Source organism: Myotis brandtii, unplaced genomic scaffold (assembly GCF_000412655.1).
Source record: "Myotis brandtii unplaced genomic scaffold, ASM41265v1 scaffold364, whole genome shotgun sequence".
Lineage (NCBI taxonomy): Eukaryota > Metazoa > Chordata > Mammalia > Chiroptera > Vespertilionidae > Myotis > Myotis brandtii.
The window spans coordinates 22,226-40,068 of record NW_005363978.1 but is presented as its reverse complement, the minus strand read 5'-3'; the positions used below and the strand labels follow the sequence as shown (position 1 = coordinate 40,068).

At 47.9% G+C, this 17,843-nt stretch overlaps 2 protein-coding genes across 9 annotated transcripts in view; one reads left to right on the top strand and one right to left on the bottom strand.

Moving 5' to 3' along the window:
* BAZ2A (bromodomain adjacent to zinc finger domain, 2A) overlaps positions 1 to 9,363 on the top strand; it is a 39,911-nt gene extending 30,548 nt beyond the window's left edge. For all 5 annotated transcript variants that reach the window (XM_014544455.1, XM_005872067.2, XM_014544454.1 and 2 more), the window contains 15 exons: positions 211 to 425; positions 707 to 781; positions 983 to 1,163; positions 2,163 to 2,222; positions 2,425 to 2,569; positions 3,079 to 3,731; positions 3,892 to 4,114; positions 4,232 to 4,387; positions 4,493 to 4,644; positions 4,815 to 5,104; positions 5,195 to 5,327; positions 5,433 to 5,579; positions 5,988 to 6,214; positions 6,328 to 6,471; positions 6,557 to 9,363. In XM_014544455.1, the coding sequence (XP_014399941.1) occupies positions 211 to 425; positions 707 to 781; positions 983 to 1,163; positions 2,163 to 2,222; positions 2,425 to 2,569; positions 3,079 to 3,731; positions 3,892 to 4,114; positions 4,232 to 4,387; positions 4,493 to 4,644; positions 4,815 to 5,104; positions 5,195 to 5,327; positions 5,433 to 5,579; positions 5,988 to 6,214; positions 6,328 to 6,471; positions 6,557 to 6,722 (2,967 nt within the window). In that variant the 3' untranslated portion in view covers positions 6,723 to 9,363. The remainder of the gene's footprint in view (positions 1 to 210; positions 426 to 706; positions 782 to 982; positions 1,164 to 2,162; positions 2,223 to 2,424; positions 2,570 to 3,078; positions 3,732 to 3,891; positions 4,115 to 4,231; positions 4,388 to 4,492; positions 4,645 to 4,814; positions 5,105 to 5,194; positions 5,328 to 5,432; positions 5,580 to 5,987; positions 6,215 to 6,327; positions 6,472 to 6,556) is intronic.
* Positions 9,364 to 14,744: 5,381 nt separating this feature from the next.
* RBMS2 (RNA binding motif, single stranded interacting protein 2) overlaps positions 14,745 to 17,843 on the bottom strand; it is a 23,216-nt gene continuing 20,117 nt past the window's right edge. For 3 of the 4 annotated variants that reach the window (XM_014544460.1, XM_005872078.2, XM_014544459.1), the window contains 5 exons: positions 17,297 to 17,374; positions 16,892 to 17,002; positions 15,971 to 16,051; positions 15,458 to 15,543; positions 14,745 to 15,351 (listed from right to left, as the gene is read on the bottom strand). In XM_014544460.1, coding sequence (XP_014399946.1) covers positions 15,463 to 15,543; positions 15,971 to 16,051; positions 16,892 to 17,002; positions 17,297 to 17,374 — 351 coding nt within the window. In that variant the 3' untranslated portion in view covers positions 14,745 to 15,351; positions 15,458 to 15,462. The remainder of the gene's footprint in view (positions 15,352 to 15,457; positions 15,544 to 15,970; positions 16,052 to 16,891; positions 17,003 to 17,296; positions 17,375 to 17,843) is intronic. The other variant, XM_014544458.1, reaches the window with a different exon arrangement.

The following is a 17,843-nucleotide window of genomic DNA, read 5'->3' as shown; positions in this document are numbered from 1 at the left end:
TTCCTGACCTCCCTCTGCTTATTTTGTTCATCTTTCTTTTACTGCTTTTCTTTTGCACCTTTCCTTTGTCCTCTCTCATCTTGTCCTAGCAACTTTCATTCTTTTCCTATCTTAACCCCAGTTCTCTCCTATATTTTCCTCTTCCAGATTCATGCAACTTGAGTTGTTCCTCTTTCTCTCTTAACTTCCATTATGTTCTCCTCCAAACAGTCCTTAAAGATCTTGGGGGAAAAGCTGTCGGAGATCCCACTGACGAGAGACAATGTATCTGAGATCCTGCGCTGCTTCCTCATGGCATATGGAGTGGAGCCAGTCCTCTGTGACAGCTTACGCACCCAGCCTTTTCAGGCCCAGCCACCCCAACAGAAAGCTGCTGTCCTGGCCTTCCTTGTACATGAGCTCAATGGCTCCACCCTCATCATCAAGTGAGGAGCAGGGGTGGGGATGGTGATTGTATGCCTGGGTCAGAATCGGACAGGGAGGGGTCCAGCCATCTAGAGTCCTAGGTGATGTGTATCCACTGCCAGGCTCTGAAGGTGCTAGAGTGACCTGGGACCGAATCTTAGCGCCTTCCCCAGAGAACGTAAGCCTTCCTCTGCCATTTGTTCAATCTAGGCTTTAGGCTGCAGCCCCTTTTCCCTTGAACTTCCCTTTTTTGTGTGTGCCACCAGGTTACCTCAAAATCCCATTCCCTTTTCTCTTGCAGTGAGATTGACAAGACTCTGGAGAGTATGTCCAACTACAGGAAAAACAAGTGGATTGTTGAAGGCCGTCTCCGGAGGTAGGGAAAGGACAAGAGGGTAGGGTCCAGAGGGAGAAAGGGAGAAAGGGGGAAGCTTAGTCAGGACTTTTGCCCAGATTTTGATGCTTCTTAGTCCCTCCCCTGAGGTTGGAACCTTACCCCAGGGCTCAGGATTCCAGGTATTCCTTTTGGGGTAATATCACATTCCTCACCATAGTTTCCTTTAATCTCTGTTTCAAGACTGAAAACTGCTCTGGCCAAGCGAACTGGGCGGACTGAAGTAGAGATGCAGGGGCTAGAGGAAGGCCTAGGGCGGAGGCGCAGCTCTCGGATCATGGAGGAGACTAGTGGCATGGAAGAGGAAGAAGAGGAGGAGAGTACAGCAGCTGTCCATGGCCGTAGGGGTCGAAGAGATGGAGAGGTACTAGCCTCAGACCAAGGAATATTGGAGTTGGGAAATGGAATATAGTTGACTCTTAAACAACATGGGTTTGCACTGTGCGGGTCCACTTACACGCAGATTTCTAAAAATAAATATACAGCCCTAGCCGGTTTGGCTAAGTGGATAGAGCATCAGCCAGTAGATCAAGGGGTCACGGGTTTGATTCCGGTCAAGGGCACGTATCTTGGTTGCAAGCTCCTCCCTGGCCCAGGCCCTGGTCAGGGCTTGTGCAGGAAACAACCCATTGATGGCTTTCCCTCACATCAGTGTTTCTCTCTGTCTTTTCCTCTCTTCCGCTCTCCCTAAAAATCAATGGAAAAATATCCTCGGGTGAGGAGTAACAAAAATAACAATAATAATAAAAAAATAAATAAACATACAGTCAGTCCTCCATATACATAGGTTATATCTATGGATTCAATCAACTTTGGATTGAAAACTACATATTTTCAGTCCGCAGTTTGGAGTCTGAGTGTATGCATTATTTTACATGAGAAACTTGAGCATCTGTGGATTTTGATATCTGTAGAGCGTCCTGAAACCAATCCCCTGCAGATACCAAGGAACAATTGTAGTTTAGTTTTAGGGGAGTAAAAAATTATTTTTGAATTTTTTACTGTGGGGAAGGAGGGTGTCAGCATTTTGTTGTTGTTGTTAATCCTCATCTGAGGATATTTTTCCATTGATTTTTAGAGAGAGTGGAAGGGACAAGGAGAGACAGAGAGAGACAGACACATCAGTTGGTTGCTTCCCGCACGAGCCCTGACAAGGGCCAGGTACATGCAGCCGAGGTACATGGCCTTGACCGGAATCGAACCTGGGACCCTTCAGTCCGTGGGCTGATGCTCTGTCCTCTGAGCCAAACCGGCTAGGTCTGGGTGTCAGCATTTTTAACTTGTCATTATTCAAGGGTTAAATGCATTTCTCTTTCTTAAATCTGATCATTCCTTTTCTCTTGTCCACTTGTTTCTTCTCCAGGTTGATGTCACAGCATCTAGCATCCCAGAGCTAGAACGCCAGATAGAAAAACTCAGCAAGGTATTAATTATGCTTCTAACCTCCCAGGAGCTGGAGATACAGGCTGGGCGAGAATTGATCACCTTATGAGTTGGGCCCAGATGGTATCAATTTTATAGGGAAGCTGAGAACTAGTGCTCTTCTCCCATATACTGAATGAAATCACCACTGTCACTCTGGAAATACGTTTTTTATTCATCTTCCTTTTCCATTGTCTACCCAGCGTCAGCTCTTCTTTCGAAAAAAGCTGCTTCACTCATCCCAGATGCTTCGGGCATTCTCCTTGGGTCAGGACCGCTACAGACGCAACTACTGGGTGTTGCCCTATTTGGCTGGTATCTTTGTGGAAGGAACAGAGGGGAGCTTAGGTAGGTGTGTCATGGGAGCCTGAAATGAGACCTGTTGAACAAAAGTTCAGTAATTCCTTTTCCTTTGCCTAGTCACTTAGGTGTCTTTCATTTTATGAGAATCAGTATTCCATAGTGGTTAAGAGCATAGGCTGTAGAGGAAGACCGCTTGTGTACCTGCTCTGCCATTTACCAGCTGTATACTTTAGTTTCCTAATTTATCAAATGGAGATGATAATAGTATATATATTTCATAGGAGTATTGAGGGGTTTAAAATTAGTTAATGTTCTTAGAATAGAGCTTGGCACATAGTTGGTTCTTCATAAATGTTAGCTTACAGTTATACTGCTGCTGATTACTTGGGAGAATAGTATTTCCTTCCCAGATACTGTGTTCATTGGCATATAAATTCCAGTAGAATCTCATTAAGACCAAGAGTAAAAGAAAGTGTATATCCTGCATCTATACACCCTTTTTCTTTCTTCTTATGTATCGGTGTATGTCTTAAGCTCTTTACTTTTCTTTACAGTTCCTGAGGATATGATAAAGCAGGAAACTGACTCCTTAAAAGTGGCTTCCCACTCAGCGCCCAGCCCAGCCCCCTTTTCTCTGAAGAGGGAATTAGCTGGCTCCAGCACCTCTGCCAGTTCTCCTGCCCGGGCCCGAGGCCGCCCTCGGAAAACTAAGCCCGAGTCTATGCAACCTAGGCACCTTAAGTCTCCTGTCAGGTGTCAGGCTTCAGAAGAGCCCCAAGTCCAACTTCAGCCCGAGACTCAACCCTACCCTCCACTTCAGGCTTATGCCCAACCCCAGCTTCAGTCCCAGCCTCTAACCCATAATGGGTTCCTGGAGCCAGAAGGCTCGCTTTTGTCTCTGGGTCAGAGCCAGCATGACCTCAGCCAGTCAGCCTTCCTGTCTTGGCTGAGCCAGACTCAGAGCCACGGCTCCCTGCTGAGCAGCTCAGTCCTCACACCTGATAGCAGCCCTGGAAAACTGGATCCGACCCCATCACAGCCTCTGGAGGAGCCAGAGCCTGAAGAGGCAGAATCCAGCCCTGATTCTCAAGCCCCCTGGTGTAACTTCTCAGCCCAGATGCTCTGCAATGCTGCCCCTACACCACCCCCTGCAGTTTCTGAGGACCAGTCCACTCCCTCCCCTCAGCTACCTGTCTCCTCCAAGCCAGTAAGTAGCCAGAATTAGTGGTGTGCACTTGACTTCCTCTTGCCACAGGCTCCATTGCCTGGCTGTGGACTGTGGCTAAGATTGGGGGAAGGAATAGGTAGCCATTAGGGTCCTATAAACATGAAACACCCTCATTCCCTGTGTTTCATCTCATGCACAGGTGAATAGGCCCAGTGTTGCCAGCCCCTCTTCTCCAGTGCAGCGCTCTTCCACCCCCTTGCCTGGGGTGGCTCCTAAAAGGCGAACAGGAGACCCTGGCGAAACATCACAGAGTCCCAAAGGGCTGGGACAACCAAAACGGAGAGGGAGACCTCCCAGCAAGTTCTTCAAACAGATGGAGCAGCGTTACCTAAACCAGCTGACAGCCCAGCCTGTTCCTCCTGGTGAGCAACCTTGGGGTGCAATGGGGGTAATAGTACAGGTAGGAGTGGCATCAGATGTGGGCTGTGTGATTCATGCTGGTGCCCACCCCACCCCAAATACATAAATTCTGTCCACAGAGATGTGCTCAGGCTGGTGGTGGATCCGAGATCCTGAGACATTGGATGCCACGCTCAAGGCCCTGCACCCACGAGGAATCCGAGAGAAGGCCCTTCACAAACACCTCAATAAGCACAGGGACTTCTTGAAGGAAGTCTGCCTGCGGCCCTTAACTGGTAAGATGCTTGGACCCAGCCTGAGCTTCAGAGCCTAAGTAAATGCTGAATTGCTGCTGTGTACAATGCCCTGGTGGCCTTTCACTCTGTGTTCTGTCTTCTCAGATTCCATCTTTGAGCCCAGTCAGTTACCTGCTTTTCAAGAAGGGGTTATGAGCTGGTCCCCCAAAGAGAAGACGTATGAGACAGACCTGGCTGTGCTTCAGTGGGTAGAGGAGCTGGAACAGCGGGTCATCCTGTCTGACCTGCAGATTCGGGTACACAGGCTGGCACTGGGCAGGGGGTTGTTGAAGGGTGTTACTCTCTTGGGAAAAATCTGTGGGTCTCTCCTTCACAAGTGATCTCCTGTGACCATAATGGGTCACATTTTTCTTTATGCTTAATTTTCTTTACAATGAGGAGTTCTATCCCTCTCTCCCACCTGCAGGGCTGGGCATGTCCTAGCCCAGACTCTGTTCGTGAAGACTTGGCCTACTGTGAGCACCTACCTGACTCCCAGGAGGATATCACCTGGAGAGGTCGAGGCAGGGAAGGACTCGCCCCCCAGCGTAAAACTACCAACCCTCTGGACCTGGCTGTGATGCGACTGGCTGCCCTGGAGCAGAATGTGGAGCGGCGGTACCTACGGGAGCCCCTCTGGCCAGCTCATGAGGTTGTGCTAGAGAAGGCCCTGCTCAGCACACCCAGTGCTGCCCCTCAGTGCACCACTGCAGAGATGTGAGTGTCCCCTCTCCCCTCCCAATTCTTGGTCTTGGGAAGAAGTCTAATGGATTCTACTCATCCAAGATCACCACTTTCTCCCTCCAGATCATATGAGATCACCCCTCGCATTCGGGCCTGGCGCCAGACACTGGAGCGGTGTCGGAGTGCAGCCCAGGTGTGCTTGTGCCTGGGCCAGCTGGAGAGGTCCATTGCCTGGGAGAAGTCCGTCAACAAAGTGGTAAGAGGCTGGGAGAGCCTGGGAAGGCTGGGGAGCCAATCAGCGCAAGTGGGTGGGGTCACTGCAGAAGGAGGCTCACCCTGCCTTCTCACAACCTTGGTCTAGACCTGTCTAGTGTGCCGGAAAGGTGACAATGATGAGTTTCTTCTGCTCTGTGATGGGTGTGACCGTGGCTGCCACATATACTGCCATCGGCCCAAGATGGAAACTGTTCCAGAGGGAGATTGGTTCTGTGCTGTCTGTTTGGCCCAGGTAAGCCTTCTGCTCTCTCATTCCCACTCCTAAGCAGAAGTCAGAGATTTTCTTTCTCATCCTATTGACTACCAACCCTACAAATACCACTTTTTCCCACGCCTCAGTCTGTCGTTGGAAAGATCTTCCGACTAGGTGCTAGGAGACCTTGGGTTCCTGAGTGCTGTTCCTCCTTTGGACAAGTCACATAGATTTTATAGCCTCACTTGCTTTCTTCTGTGAAATGGGAGTGATTATACTTTCCCCTTTGCCTACTATATTGGGTTACGTGAATAAATTCACATGCTGCCGTATGTGTGAAAGTATTTGGAAGCTGATCACACTTAGACATGTAGGAATTGTAATGAACTGGAGGGCAAGCCAAGTACATCTTCAGATGTTGCTGATCTCTTCTTTTTCTACCTGTAGCAGGTAGAAGGAGAATTCACTCAGAAGCCTGGCTTCCCAAAACGAGGCCAGAAGCGGAAAAGTACTTACATGCTGAACTTCCCAGAGGGTGATGGCCGCCAACGCCGTGTACTGTCAAGGGGCCGAGAAAGCCCAGCAGTGCCTCGGTACTCGGAGGAAGGGCTGTCACCATCGAAGCGGCGTCGGCTCTCCATGCGGAACCATCACAGTGATCTCACATTTTGCGAGTGAGTTGGGTGGTTCTGGGGACAATTGGCTGTACCTTTACCAGAGTAAAAGGCTGGGAGGGTCAGTGTATTTGCTTCCTGAGATGCAGCCATCACTGTCCCTTTAATGGTAGGATTATCTTGATGGAGATGGAGTCCCATGATGCAGCCTGGCCTTTTCTGGAGCCTGTGAACCCACGTTTGGTGAGTGGGTACCGGCGCATTATCAAAAACCCTATGGATTTTTCCACCATGCGGGAGCGGCTGCTCCGAGGAGGGTGAGTAGACATCAGCACCTCTCCTGACTCCTCTGTTACTGCTCCACCTCCTACCCAACTCACAGCTTGGCCTCCCCCTGCCCAGGTACACCAGCTCAGAGGAGTTTGCGGCTGATGCGCTTCTGGTCTTTGACAACTGCCAGACCTTCAATGAGGATGACTCTGAAGTGGGAAAGGCTGGGCACATCATGCGACGCTTCTTTGAGAGCCGCTGGGAGGAGTTTTATCAGGGAAAACAGGCCAATCTGTGAGGCAAAGGTGGTGGGGAGTCACCTGTGGCATCTCCCCGCGCCCTCCAAACAAAAACCTGCCATTCTCACCTGCTGATGCTGCCCTGGGGCTCGACTCAAATCTGATATATATGTATATATATATATCTGCTATTTGACTCTACCTTTGGCAGCACCCTACATCCTCTTATCCCTACACCCCTTCTCCCTTTCCTCCTCTTGCTCCTCAAATAAGAGGGGCAGAAATGAGGTCCTTCTGGACTGAAAGCCAAAAAAAGAAAGAAAAAAATAATTTTCCTTTCTGTTTTATTTCCTAATTAAAAATGAGGAGGAGGAAAGAAGTCCCTACTTCCTCCCCCAGATCCCTCTCCTTCCCTGTACATGCCCCAGCATTCTGGGGCTGTTTAACAATAGCAATAGTTCTAGTGAATGTGTGAAACCGAGAAACACTCTGTACTGTGTGTGGACCCGCAGTGACGGCCAGTAAAGTGGACTTAATTCCCAAGTGTGTCGAGCCGGACACCGGGCCCTGAACATGCTGCTTCCATGTTCAGTCCCTCCCTTGCTTCTCACTTTCTCTCAGTTTTTCACCTTCCCTCCCCTACCCCCTTTCAGATTTTCTGTCATCCAATAATGTAAAACTATCGTGTACGGGTTCCTTCATTCTTTTCCAAATCTTTTTTCCCTTCAGAGGAAAAATGAAGTTCAGAGGTCCCTGTCTTTCTGTCCTCATCTTCTGCCAATAGCTATCCCCTCTCATGTGTTGGGTACTCCTCACATGCCGAGTTTCTAGCCTCTTCTGAAACTCAGTAGCTGGGAGAGGACAGGGAGGCACCCTGGACCCTGGGCCTTGCAGCCTCCTTCCCCACCTCTTACCCAAACCTCCCTCTTGGGAACTCCTCAGGGACAACTACTGCTGAGTTTGGGCGCACCCCAAGATGGAGGCCAGGTAGCAACCTACTGGCCTGAGGTGTGTGTGTGTGTGTGTGTGTGTGTGTGTGTGTGTGTGTGTGTGTGTAAGAGAGAACACTGTTAATTGTGCCCCTGTATTGTTTGAAGGCATCCATTCAATTTCCTCAACTCTCTGTTTTTAGTCCCATCTTTCCCATTGTTCAAACCATCATATTTTTGTCTTTGGGAAACCACAGGAACAGTTTTTCTGGGTACAAGGCTGTGGCCCTTCTCTCTCCCAGTCATTTCTGTTCCAGCCTCTAAACTGTGCAATCTTTCAACAGGAACTCCCTCTCCTTTCAGTAGCGTTGAGTCTTAAGCTTTTGCTGGGAGAGGGGTAGAACTGGATTTTTCCTAATCCCATGAGCTTCTGGGGGTTTAGTTGTGCTTTCCTTCCCTTATCTACTTCCTACCCCAGGACCCTTCCCTGCAGCAGAGAACCTGGAGCACAAAGAGTAGGAGGAGGGGTTTTGGGTCCACCACTGCCCTACATGTGACTGTGTTCAAGTTAAGTCCCAACGTGTGAGAGGAAAGCTGCTAACTCCCAGCTATAGCCATGGGGCCCAGCCCCCTGCTTTCCTGCTCAGCAGAGCCCCTCCCATCAGAAATTACGGGTACTTGCACTGGGGAGGTGGCTGCTGGCTGGCCCAAGCAGAGAGCTAAGGCACCCAGGAAGTGTTCCATTGGGGGAGGGTGCCAGTGAGGTGGAGCATTCCTTGTACTTCTGGCAGCACTGAATAGCCACGGGGTGGGGGGCAGTGTAGGTCCTGGGGCAGCCCTTTCTTATTCCTTTATGCCCCTTCTCCCCCATAGCCTATTTCTAAAGTCGCCTTTTCTGTCAGATAAACCTCAAAACTTTTAATTTTATTCGAGATTTTTTTTTTGCTTTTAAATAAGAGGTGGATTGAAGAATATTTGAATTGACTTTATATTATGCATAAATATTTATATTTTATCTAAATAACTGCGCTGTAACAAACTTTGTGTTAGTCAAACGTTTGAAACTGTTATAGTTGGGGCTCTTCTTTTCTCCCCATAGCAGTTTTCCCCTGGTGTAAAATGTCCTAAAGTAATTTTATTGTTGGAGGCAAGGTGGACAGGGGAGTGAAATCTCAATTGTTCCTACTTTGTGTTCCTCTCCCAGCTCCATCTCTTTCCCTAGGGACCAGGCACTCTTAAGGTGGGGTGGAGTCCCAGCCTCAGTTTGCAGTGTGGGGGCTGGGGGCGGGTGGTGGAGTAGGGCATGATCAAAGGGGCCATTTCTCACTTTTCTTTCCTCCTCTTCACTGCCCCTTGAGCTAGGTGGATTTTCTCTTGATAAATAAGAGTATTTGGTAGGGAAGGCAGGTTAAAAAAAAACACAAAAAAACTCACTCCCTACTCCTTTGTTTCCCCTCCCCCATCAGTCTGGTAACAGGAAGAAACCACACCATCAACACCAACAAGTTTCCACGTTCCTTTTACATCAAAAGGGACTTGACTTTTTATATAACCAAATGTGGTGTTTTAGTGACTTTTTGATAATGTACAGTTTTTTGTGAATTTAAATTTATTTCTTTCTATATTTTTAGGACCAACCTCATTTTTAATAAGGTTTAAAAAAAGAAAAAAAAGTCTAGAGAAAAAACTCCTGTTTTTGCCATGTGATGTTCCACAAGTGCAGCTGTAGAAAAGTGCTTGTCAGTTGAATAAAAACCACATTTGATAGAGATTCACAAGACTCTGTGTATTTATCTTCCCTTCAACATCGGTTCTCACGTTTGCCTAGAGGGGAACACAAGGTGTGAGGGTGAGTATGACTGGTTTGGTGTAGGAGACAGCAGGCAGGACAGCAATATGCTCTTAACCTTCCAAGGTTTATCCCAAACCTCCAGGCTTGGCCCTTCCTGTACAAGAGGTAATCCCAGAGCAGAACTTCTGCTCCTGGGGTCGGAACGGGATCCCAGTGCCTCAGGCCAAGGTGCTGGAGCAACACGGGACTCTGTGCCTGGTTCCTCCTTTTGCGACGGGGCTTTGGCCTCCTAAGCTGCCACCTTTATTCCCGTAGTAGCAAGTGTGGGCCCATCACCAGCTTCCAGCTTCCACCCATGGATAAGACACCTGGAGGCAGATGTTCGTGTTTTATGTTTTATTTAAAAACAAAGGTTGAAATGAGACAAAATGAAGCTCTACCAAATTGTAGGGGAGGAACATGAGAATACCAAAGGTCAGAAAAGGAAGAATAAGCTAAATGGGTGGCACAGGCATAGACTTGGGAAGAGAATAAAAATAGAAGCCTCTGGATAAAGAGGTGTGTTTGAGTACAAATGAAGCTTTTTTCCTGTCCAAGGTGCTAAGTGCATGCAACAGAGCACTCACCACCCAGAAAGTGTGTGTGAGGGGACGGGACACCAGTCGTGGGGAGAAGATGTGGCTGGAAAACCTGACACCCTCCAGGCTGGAAGTTTCATTTTGGTGACCCTCTAACCTACATGGAATAAGATGGAGAAGGAGCAGTCTGTTCACAAACGCCCTCTTTGGTGCTTGCTTACCTTCTCAGCTACATGGCAGCCACTGGCCAAGTCACCCAGAGTCTGAGCTCTGCTCTGTCCCATGTGTTCCTAGGCCAGGCTGTCGTTAGTTACCCCTGGCCCACCACAGCAAGACTAGGGGAGCGTGCACACCGTTCTAGGGTGACCAGAATGTTGGCACTTGGATCATGAACCATTTCTAGGCCCCAGCTTCCTAACCCTCATGAAGGTCAGAAAGAGTAGAGGAAAGCAGGTATGCCTTCGTCCTCCTAAGAAACGAAGGGGGAAAGCCGAGTCAATATGAGGGTTCTGTTGATGCTTGGAAGGACCTAAAATGCAAGCAAGCACAGAAATGGAGTAGTTGGCTTAAGAGGGAATTGGGGAGAATAGGACAAGGCATAAGATTGAGGACCTAGCCCTTACAGGTTGACTTTCGTAACACCACCCTTTTGCTCTGAAGCTAGTCTATCGGAGCCGGGGGCAAGTTTAGACCTGATTTCCCCATCCAAGTTTATTGCTCTTGGAAAAGGTCAAAGTGCAATGCTGCTGCTCTCCCAGAGGTGGAGCACACGTGTGAGCAGCAGTGACGTTTTTTCTAGAAAACTAGATCTCTGTCCAGGACCCCACAGCATTCCATTCCAGCAAGGCCTCACAGCACCTTTGTGCTGCAAAGTACCCACCCACACGGAGGCCCCCACAGGGCTGACACTGCAGCAGCAGGGAGTGAGCATTGCAGGCACGAGGGGGTGAAAGAGTTCACTGATCCCTAAGTTAGAAAAGGAAGAGAAATGAAACTGGGCTGCAGTGGCCCCGCCCAGGGATGGCCTGTGGCCCAGTAAGGTCTAGTTTTCACCCTCAATGCAAATTAATGTCTTCCTACAACCCCCACTTATTACAAGAGCTATTCCTGCTTCAGAGCCACTAGGCTTTCAAGTCTGGGCAGCTCTTCAAATTCTTTGGTTAAAAAATAACATTTCTCCTCATCATTCCCACATCTTCCCTAACCTCTACTCACCCTCCAAAAAGTCCACAAGCAGCCTGGGGTCTGCATCATCTCAGCGTGAGGGGCAGTAATAACACTGGCATGAGATGGGACAGGCAGGCTTTGAGCCTAGTAAAGAACAAGATCATTTGAGGAAGTGTCTTGAGGATGTTCTATTTGAAAACAAAAATACAAGGTATTAAAATATTTTAAGAGTGTTATGAGCCCCGACCAGTTTGGCTCAGTGGATAGAGCATCGGCCTGCGGACTGAAGGGTTCCAGGTTCGATTCCGGTCAGGGGCATGTACTTTGGTTGCAGGCACATCACAGTAAGGAGGGTGCAGGAGGCAGCTGATTGATGTTTCTCTCTCATTGATGTTTCTAACTCTCCCTCTCCCTTCCTCTCTGTAAAAAAATCAATAAATATATATTTTTTAAAAAAGTGTTATGAGCATCTGTAATGTGGGGAAGAGATGTGACATGCAGAGAAACACATCTGGGCTCTATGAAGACAATTCAGAATCACTAGGCAGTAGTGTTTAAAGCGCCCAGCCCTAGGTTGTGAATTTGAAGGCTCCCCTACAGTTCCCCTGCCACCAGTAGGCTATTTCACACAAAAAAGTATCCCTTATTCCTCCCCTCTCCTTTATCCAATCACTCGCCCATGTTTGACCTGATCCAAATGAACTAACAGCCCTAGCCAGTTTGCTCAGTGGATAGAGCGTCAGCCTACAGACCAAAGGATCCCAGGTTCGATTCTGGCCAAGGGCACATACCTCGGTTGCAGGCTTTGGAGGCAACCAATCAATGTGATTCTCTCACATTGATGTTTCTCTGTCCCTCTCCCACTCGCTCTAAAAATCAATGGGGGGTGGGGGGAGAAATGAACTAACAACTAGAAGAGAATATGAGGTAACCCAAAACACCAAAAAGAAATTTCATATCCTAGCTGGTTTGGCTCAGTGGATAGAGCGTCAGCCTGCGGACTAAAGGGTCCCGGGTTCGATTCTGGTCAAGGGCACATGCCTGGGTTGCGGGCTCATCCCCAGTAGGGGGCGTGCAGGAGGCAGCCGATTGATGATTCTCTCATCATTGATGTTTCTAACTCCCTCTCCTTTCCTCTCTGAAATCAATAAAAACGTGTTTTAAAAAATTGCATAGTGCCACTAACAACTACAAAAATAACTTCAGACTCTCCATACTTCCCATGCCCAACCAAACATGCCAGAAACACACAACACAATTCATTAAGTAGATTCACATGAGAACACACAAAAGGTAACTTCAGAATTTAAAACAAAGCAAAGTCACATTTAAACTTTTTTTTAAATACGGAGAAAGTAGAATCAGGAGTTCTGGGAGGCAGAGGAGGGGCAGCAGAGACAGCAACAGTTTCCATGTGTGCAAGGTCCCCACTGCACTGAACCTCAGTAAGGCTTCTCCAAGCCACTATCCAATGAGCAGGAGTCTGGGTTTGTTTTCTCTTCCTTCAAGACCACAGACAAGAAATCTATAGTGTACTTCCCTTAAGTAGGAAATGCCCAGCTACACCCTCTAAAAGGTTATTGAACTTGGCCTGTTTTATATTGGATCGGCCCTTCCTGAGGTTGGAAGCACCCATGAGAAATTAATACTGGCAACTCTGTCCTTGACACTTTATATCCTACCCATTGCCCCCTCTCCCCCACTTACCCCCAGGATGTACAAAAGGACCATCTAAGGGTAGGGGACATTTGGACCCCCAATTCTGGAATGGGTGGGAGGGGAAGGAAAGCTGGGCCCAATACAGCTTCTTCCCCCTCCCCGCCCCCCAACATCATATCCTTCCTCTCCTACGGCCAGCCTAATGAACACCTGTTTTTCCATTCTCTGTCATTTGGCCTTCACTCTGATTACCTGGTGGAAAGGCACCTGACCTTGAAGTGAAGGCGAGCAGAGCTTTCCTTTCCGTGTATAAGGAAGGGGCTGGGAGAAGAGGCGGTATTGTACTTCCTAGAACAGTGATGGCGAACCTATGACACGCGTGTCAGAGGTGACACGCGAACTCATTTTTTTGGTTGATTTTTCTTTGTTAAATGGCATTTAAATATATAAAATAAATATCAAAAATATAAGTCTTTGTTTTACTATGGTTGCAAATATCAAAAAATTTCTATATGTGACACGGCACCAGAGTTAAGTTAGGGTTTTTCAAAATGCTGACACGCCGAGCTCAAAAGGTTCGCCATCACTGTCCTAGAAGATGTGCAAATGTTTTCTCCTCTCTGTCTCCATATGCATAGAGTGAGGACTTGCAGAGGAGATGGAGTTCAAGAGAAAATATAGGCTTTTTTTAAAGTACTCTTAAAAAAAATAAAAGACTCCTGGTATTGTAAATGATGAGATGGGATTTACTGTCCTTTCTTATCCTACCTCCCTGTTGTCTTTCCACAAAAAGAAAAATTACTGGTTCCCTGGCAAAGGGTCCCGAACACCCCAGGGCAGGACAGGTGGCCCTGGCCAGCGACAGAGAGCTTTGTCCTTTCCCACCCCTGCACGGCACACACACCCAACAGTCCCCACGCTGATCCCTCTGGATGTGAGTGTGCAAACAGCACAGCCTTTCAAGGGCATGCAGAGCTATCAAAGGTCAAAGCCTGAGGAAACGTCAAGGACCCCATTTGTTACTTTCAACTAGTTGCATGAGTGTCAAAAGGCCATGTGTGTCCAGGGTTGGAGTGGGAACTTACCAAATCCTCTGATCAGGAGGCAGGGACTACACTGTCTCCATCAAGGTTTCTCATCAACCTTGGCTCTACTGACGTTTTGAGCCAGATCATTCTTTGTTGGGGGTGTGGAGGGTGCCCTGTGCACTGTAGAATGGTTAGCAGCATCCCTGGTGTCTAGCCACTAGGTGCCAGTAGCACACAACCTCTACCCCCAGGCTGGACAGCGAAAAATGTCTCCAGGGAAGGCCAAATGGTCTCCTTTAAACCGTCAGTCTGGAGTGAAGCGAGGAAGCTTCCACAGTGGGGACGGAGCCGAGGGGGAGCCAGCAGGGTCACGACTGCAAAGGCTCCCAGCACAGCAAGGTGCGGCGGGGAGGAGAGGGACCCCTGAGCCCCAGAGGAGACAAGAACCTCCAGGAAGCAGAAAAGCTGGCATTTTTGAAAAGCTGTAGCTAGAGAGGACACTTCTTCAGAGGGTGTTAGCCTGGCAGTGAGAAGAATTAGAAGTCAGTTGAGCCCATCCTTCTGTAACTTGCAAGGGACGACCTGGTCTTCATCCAAATTTGGCTCAAGTGTGACTTTCAAGGCTGTGGGGTTGTCTCCTTAATGAGCCTAGGTCGAATCTCTGCTTCCTGAAGACAAAGTCTAGTATTTTCTCACAGGATGTGGCAGGACAACGGGAAGAAAACCACTTCCATGGCATGCTTAGTGTTCTGCCTTGTTCCTTGCCCAGCCCCCTAACGATTCCATATGAAAATTTCATTCAAAAGAGAAATTCACAAAATTAAAAACTGAAAAAAAGTGAAACAGACAAGCTCTGCTGTTTGGAAAAGAGAAGAAAAATATGGATGAGAGAAGCAAAGCATAAAATGAGTGGAGAAAAGACAGGATGTGTGAGTTACGAGCTTTATAAAGCAAAAATTTAAAACTGCATATTTTCTTAGACCAAAATAAGTCCATAACTAAACTCAGTAAGAAGGGCCCACAGTAGGAATCCTTCAACGTTTTAGCACCACTCCTTTCTTTTTTCCTTTTTTTTAAGAGAAAAAAAAATAACAAAAAAAAGTTTAAAAGCCTTCTCAGATAAGTTCAACACATCAAAAAGTGTTTTTCATAAAGATAAGAAGTTCCAGGCACCATGTCTCTTTAGGATAGGGGAATTGCATATCGCAGTTTTTAAAAAACAAAACAACACATAAAACTTTATTTGCAAAAGAAAGAAAAAAAGGTTGTTTTGATTCCTTTGAATGTAGCACACACACAAAGTGCCGGTTCCCTGGTTCCCTGGTTCCCGAGGCTCCTTCAGGAATGGAGGAAGAGCAGAGGACACGAGTGCTGAGATTTCTTTCTCAGGCCCAGGCCGGTGAGAAACGAAGGCCAAGTGGTAGGTCTTAGCGGGGCCCACAGATGATCTGTATTCCTGGTTAGCCCTCTGGAGTCTGGGAGCATCAGCATCTCCAAGAATTCATTTGGATTCAACAAAGACGGGGAGGGGAGTCCTAAAGGAGGAATAAGCCAGAGGGTAGGAAGGGGGAATGACAAGCATGAGACCCTGTCTGACCTCAGCTGCTCAGCACACCCTAGCCCTCAGCATGTGATTCTTACCACTGTTACTTGTTGAACTGGAAAGAATAGACCCCGTGGTCTGAGGGAGCATCCATAGTCACCTGATTTTGCTGGCCGCTGTTCTCCTGTAACCACAGCCAAAGCAGGGAGTCACCTTGTGCACCCTTATCTCCCCCGCCACTAAAGCAGCCTAAATAAAACCCACCCAGAGGCGAGTGCCTTCCCCAACCTACCCGCTCCCATACGCCAGTGTTCGGTGCACATGCAACAGCACACATGCATCACACACCCAGCATTACCTCCCCAGCGTCTAGAGCAGCCTGTTCCCAAGAAACACTAGTGAATACAAGCCAGCATCCTGGTATTTACTATCTGGCCGAATGTCAGGAAGGGCCTCATTCAAGGACACAAAGTCTTTCCTTCCTACATTCTTCACCTACCCGCTATTTGTGAACACAGAATCAGCATCATTGTGAGAGGGAGATCTCGAATGGGAAAGTCTGCCTCTTTCATTTTCGTATCCTCAATCCAAAGAGATTATAACGTTCTCACCTCAACTGACACGTTGGAAGAAGGCACTGGGGTGTACTGGGAGATGTAAGCTCCTTGCATGGCGGCCGCAGTTGGCATGTACTAGAATGAAACACACCAGTGGGCTGAGTGACTCTTGGCTACACTGAAAGCACCTGGGAAGCTTTAGCAACTACTGATGCCTTCGTTCCATCCCCAGAGATATTAATTTGTCTGATTTGCTTTTTAAAAATATGTTTTTATTGATTTGAGAGGGGAAGGAGGCAAAAGGGAGGGAGGGAGAGAGTGAGTGAGAGAGAGAGAGAGAGAGAGTGAGAGAGAAACATCTGTCGTCTGCCTCAGGCACGCACCCTGACTGGGACTGAGCCCGCAACCTGGGCATGTGCCCTGATCAGGAATCGAACTGACCACCTTTAGGTGCACTGGATGACACTCAACCAACTGAGCCACACCAGTGAGGGCTAATTGTCAAATTTCATGTGCTTTTTAAAAGCACTTCAGAGCTACACTGGCTTAGAGAGACTTATACACACATGATGCTTTTTCTCCTCTTTCCTGCTTTCTGCGCTACCTCTCTGCCGGGAAGCCCTCCTGGGCAAATCAGAAGGCAGCAGGCCTACAAGAAACCTAGTGATTATTTTGTGATTATTTTGATAAGGATTTCTAGGAGATGTGAATGATCTCCTAGATAAACTAGTATGTAGATAGAAACACCATTTGTTTAGTTTCATGAGTAGGAATCAGTTAAAAGGAGTGGGCTGGGCAGCAGGATGGCCATATTCCTAGCTCATGGATGATTATCTTTTAAGTTTACCCCCTATTCTGAGTGTGCCCTCAATGATACTGAAGCGATTCTCATCATCATAAGTATTTATCCTGAAAAGTATTACACAAATATTCCTTCCTCAGTAGGAGTTTATAATCAGAAACATTCTGCTTTACCGCGCCCGTGGTGCTGAGGGAGAGGTGGCCCAGTTGCTGGGTAAGAGGTCCCATCATGGAGGCAGGCTGGAGAGAAAGGGGGTGGTCCATCCCTGGGGTCAGAACTGAACCCTAGAGGCAGCGACAAAGGACAGGGTTAGTTGGCAGCATTCTGTGAGGCTGCCTGCAGCAGTGATCCGCGGCTACTGGGACCATTTAAAATTCCTGGAAAATGAGAGGTGAGCAGCTACCCCGTTATGCAACAGGAGTAGGCACTCTGCCCGTCTGTCTGTCTGGATCCCTGCCTAAGAATAACAAACTCACAAAACTTAAGGTCATATACTTGGGTTGCATAGGGCTTGAGCCAGAACTCAAACCCACATCCCCTCTCATCAAACCCCATCTTGCCCGCTTCTGAGCACTCACTGAAGGCTGTATGAGGTATGACTGGTGGTGCAGCCACGACGGGTTCGGTGCTTGTAGAGGCGATGTCTGAGTTACTCTCTAATGCACGCAAAAAGAAACAAGCAAAAATGTTAATTACCTAGAAACCATTGTTTTGCCCAATGATCTGACAATGTTCAGACAATCCCCCCAAAGCTGGAGTTCCCCATCACAAAATAGAAACATTAATACAGAGAACAGACTGACAGCTGTTAGAGGGGAGGGGAGGGAGGTTGGGTGAAAAAGGTGAAGACACAGACAACAGTATGGTGATTACCAGAGGGAAAGGCGGGTGGGGGAGTAGGAGAGGGGAAAGGGAGGATAAGAGGTGATGGAAGGAGACTTGACTTGGGGTAGTAAGCACACAATACAATATACAGATGATGTATTGTAGAATTGTACCCTTAAAACCTATACTTTTATTAACCAATGTCACCCCCATAAATTCAATTAAAGAATATATATACACTAGAGGCCCGATGCATGAAATTCATGCGGGGGGGGGGGGTTTTGGCCATTTTTCTTCTTA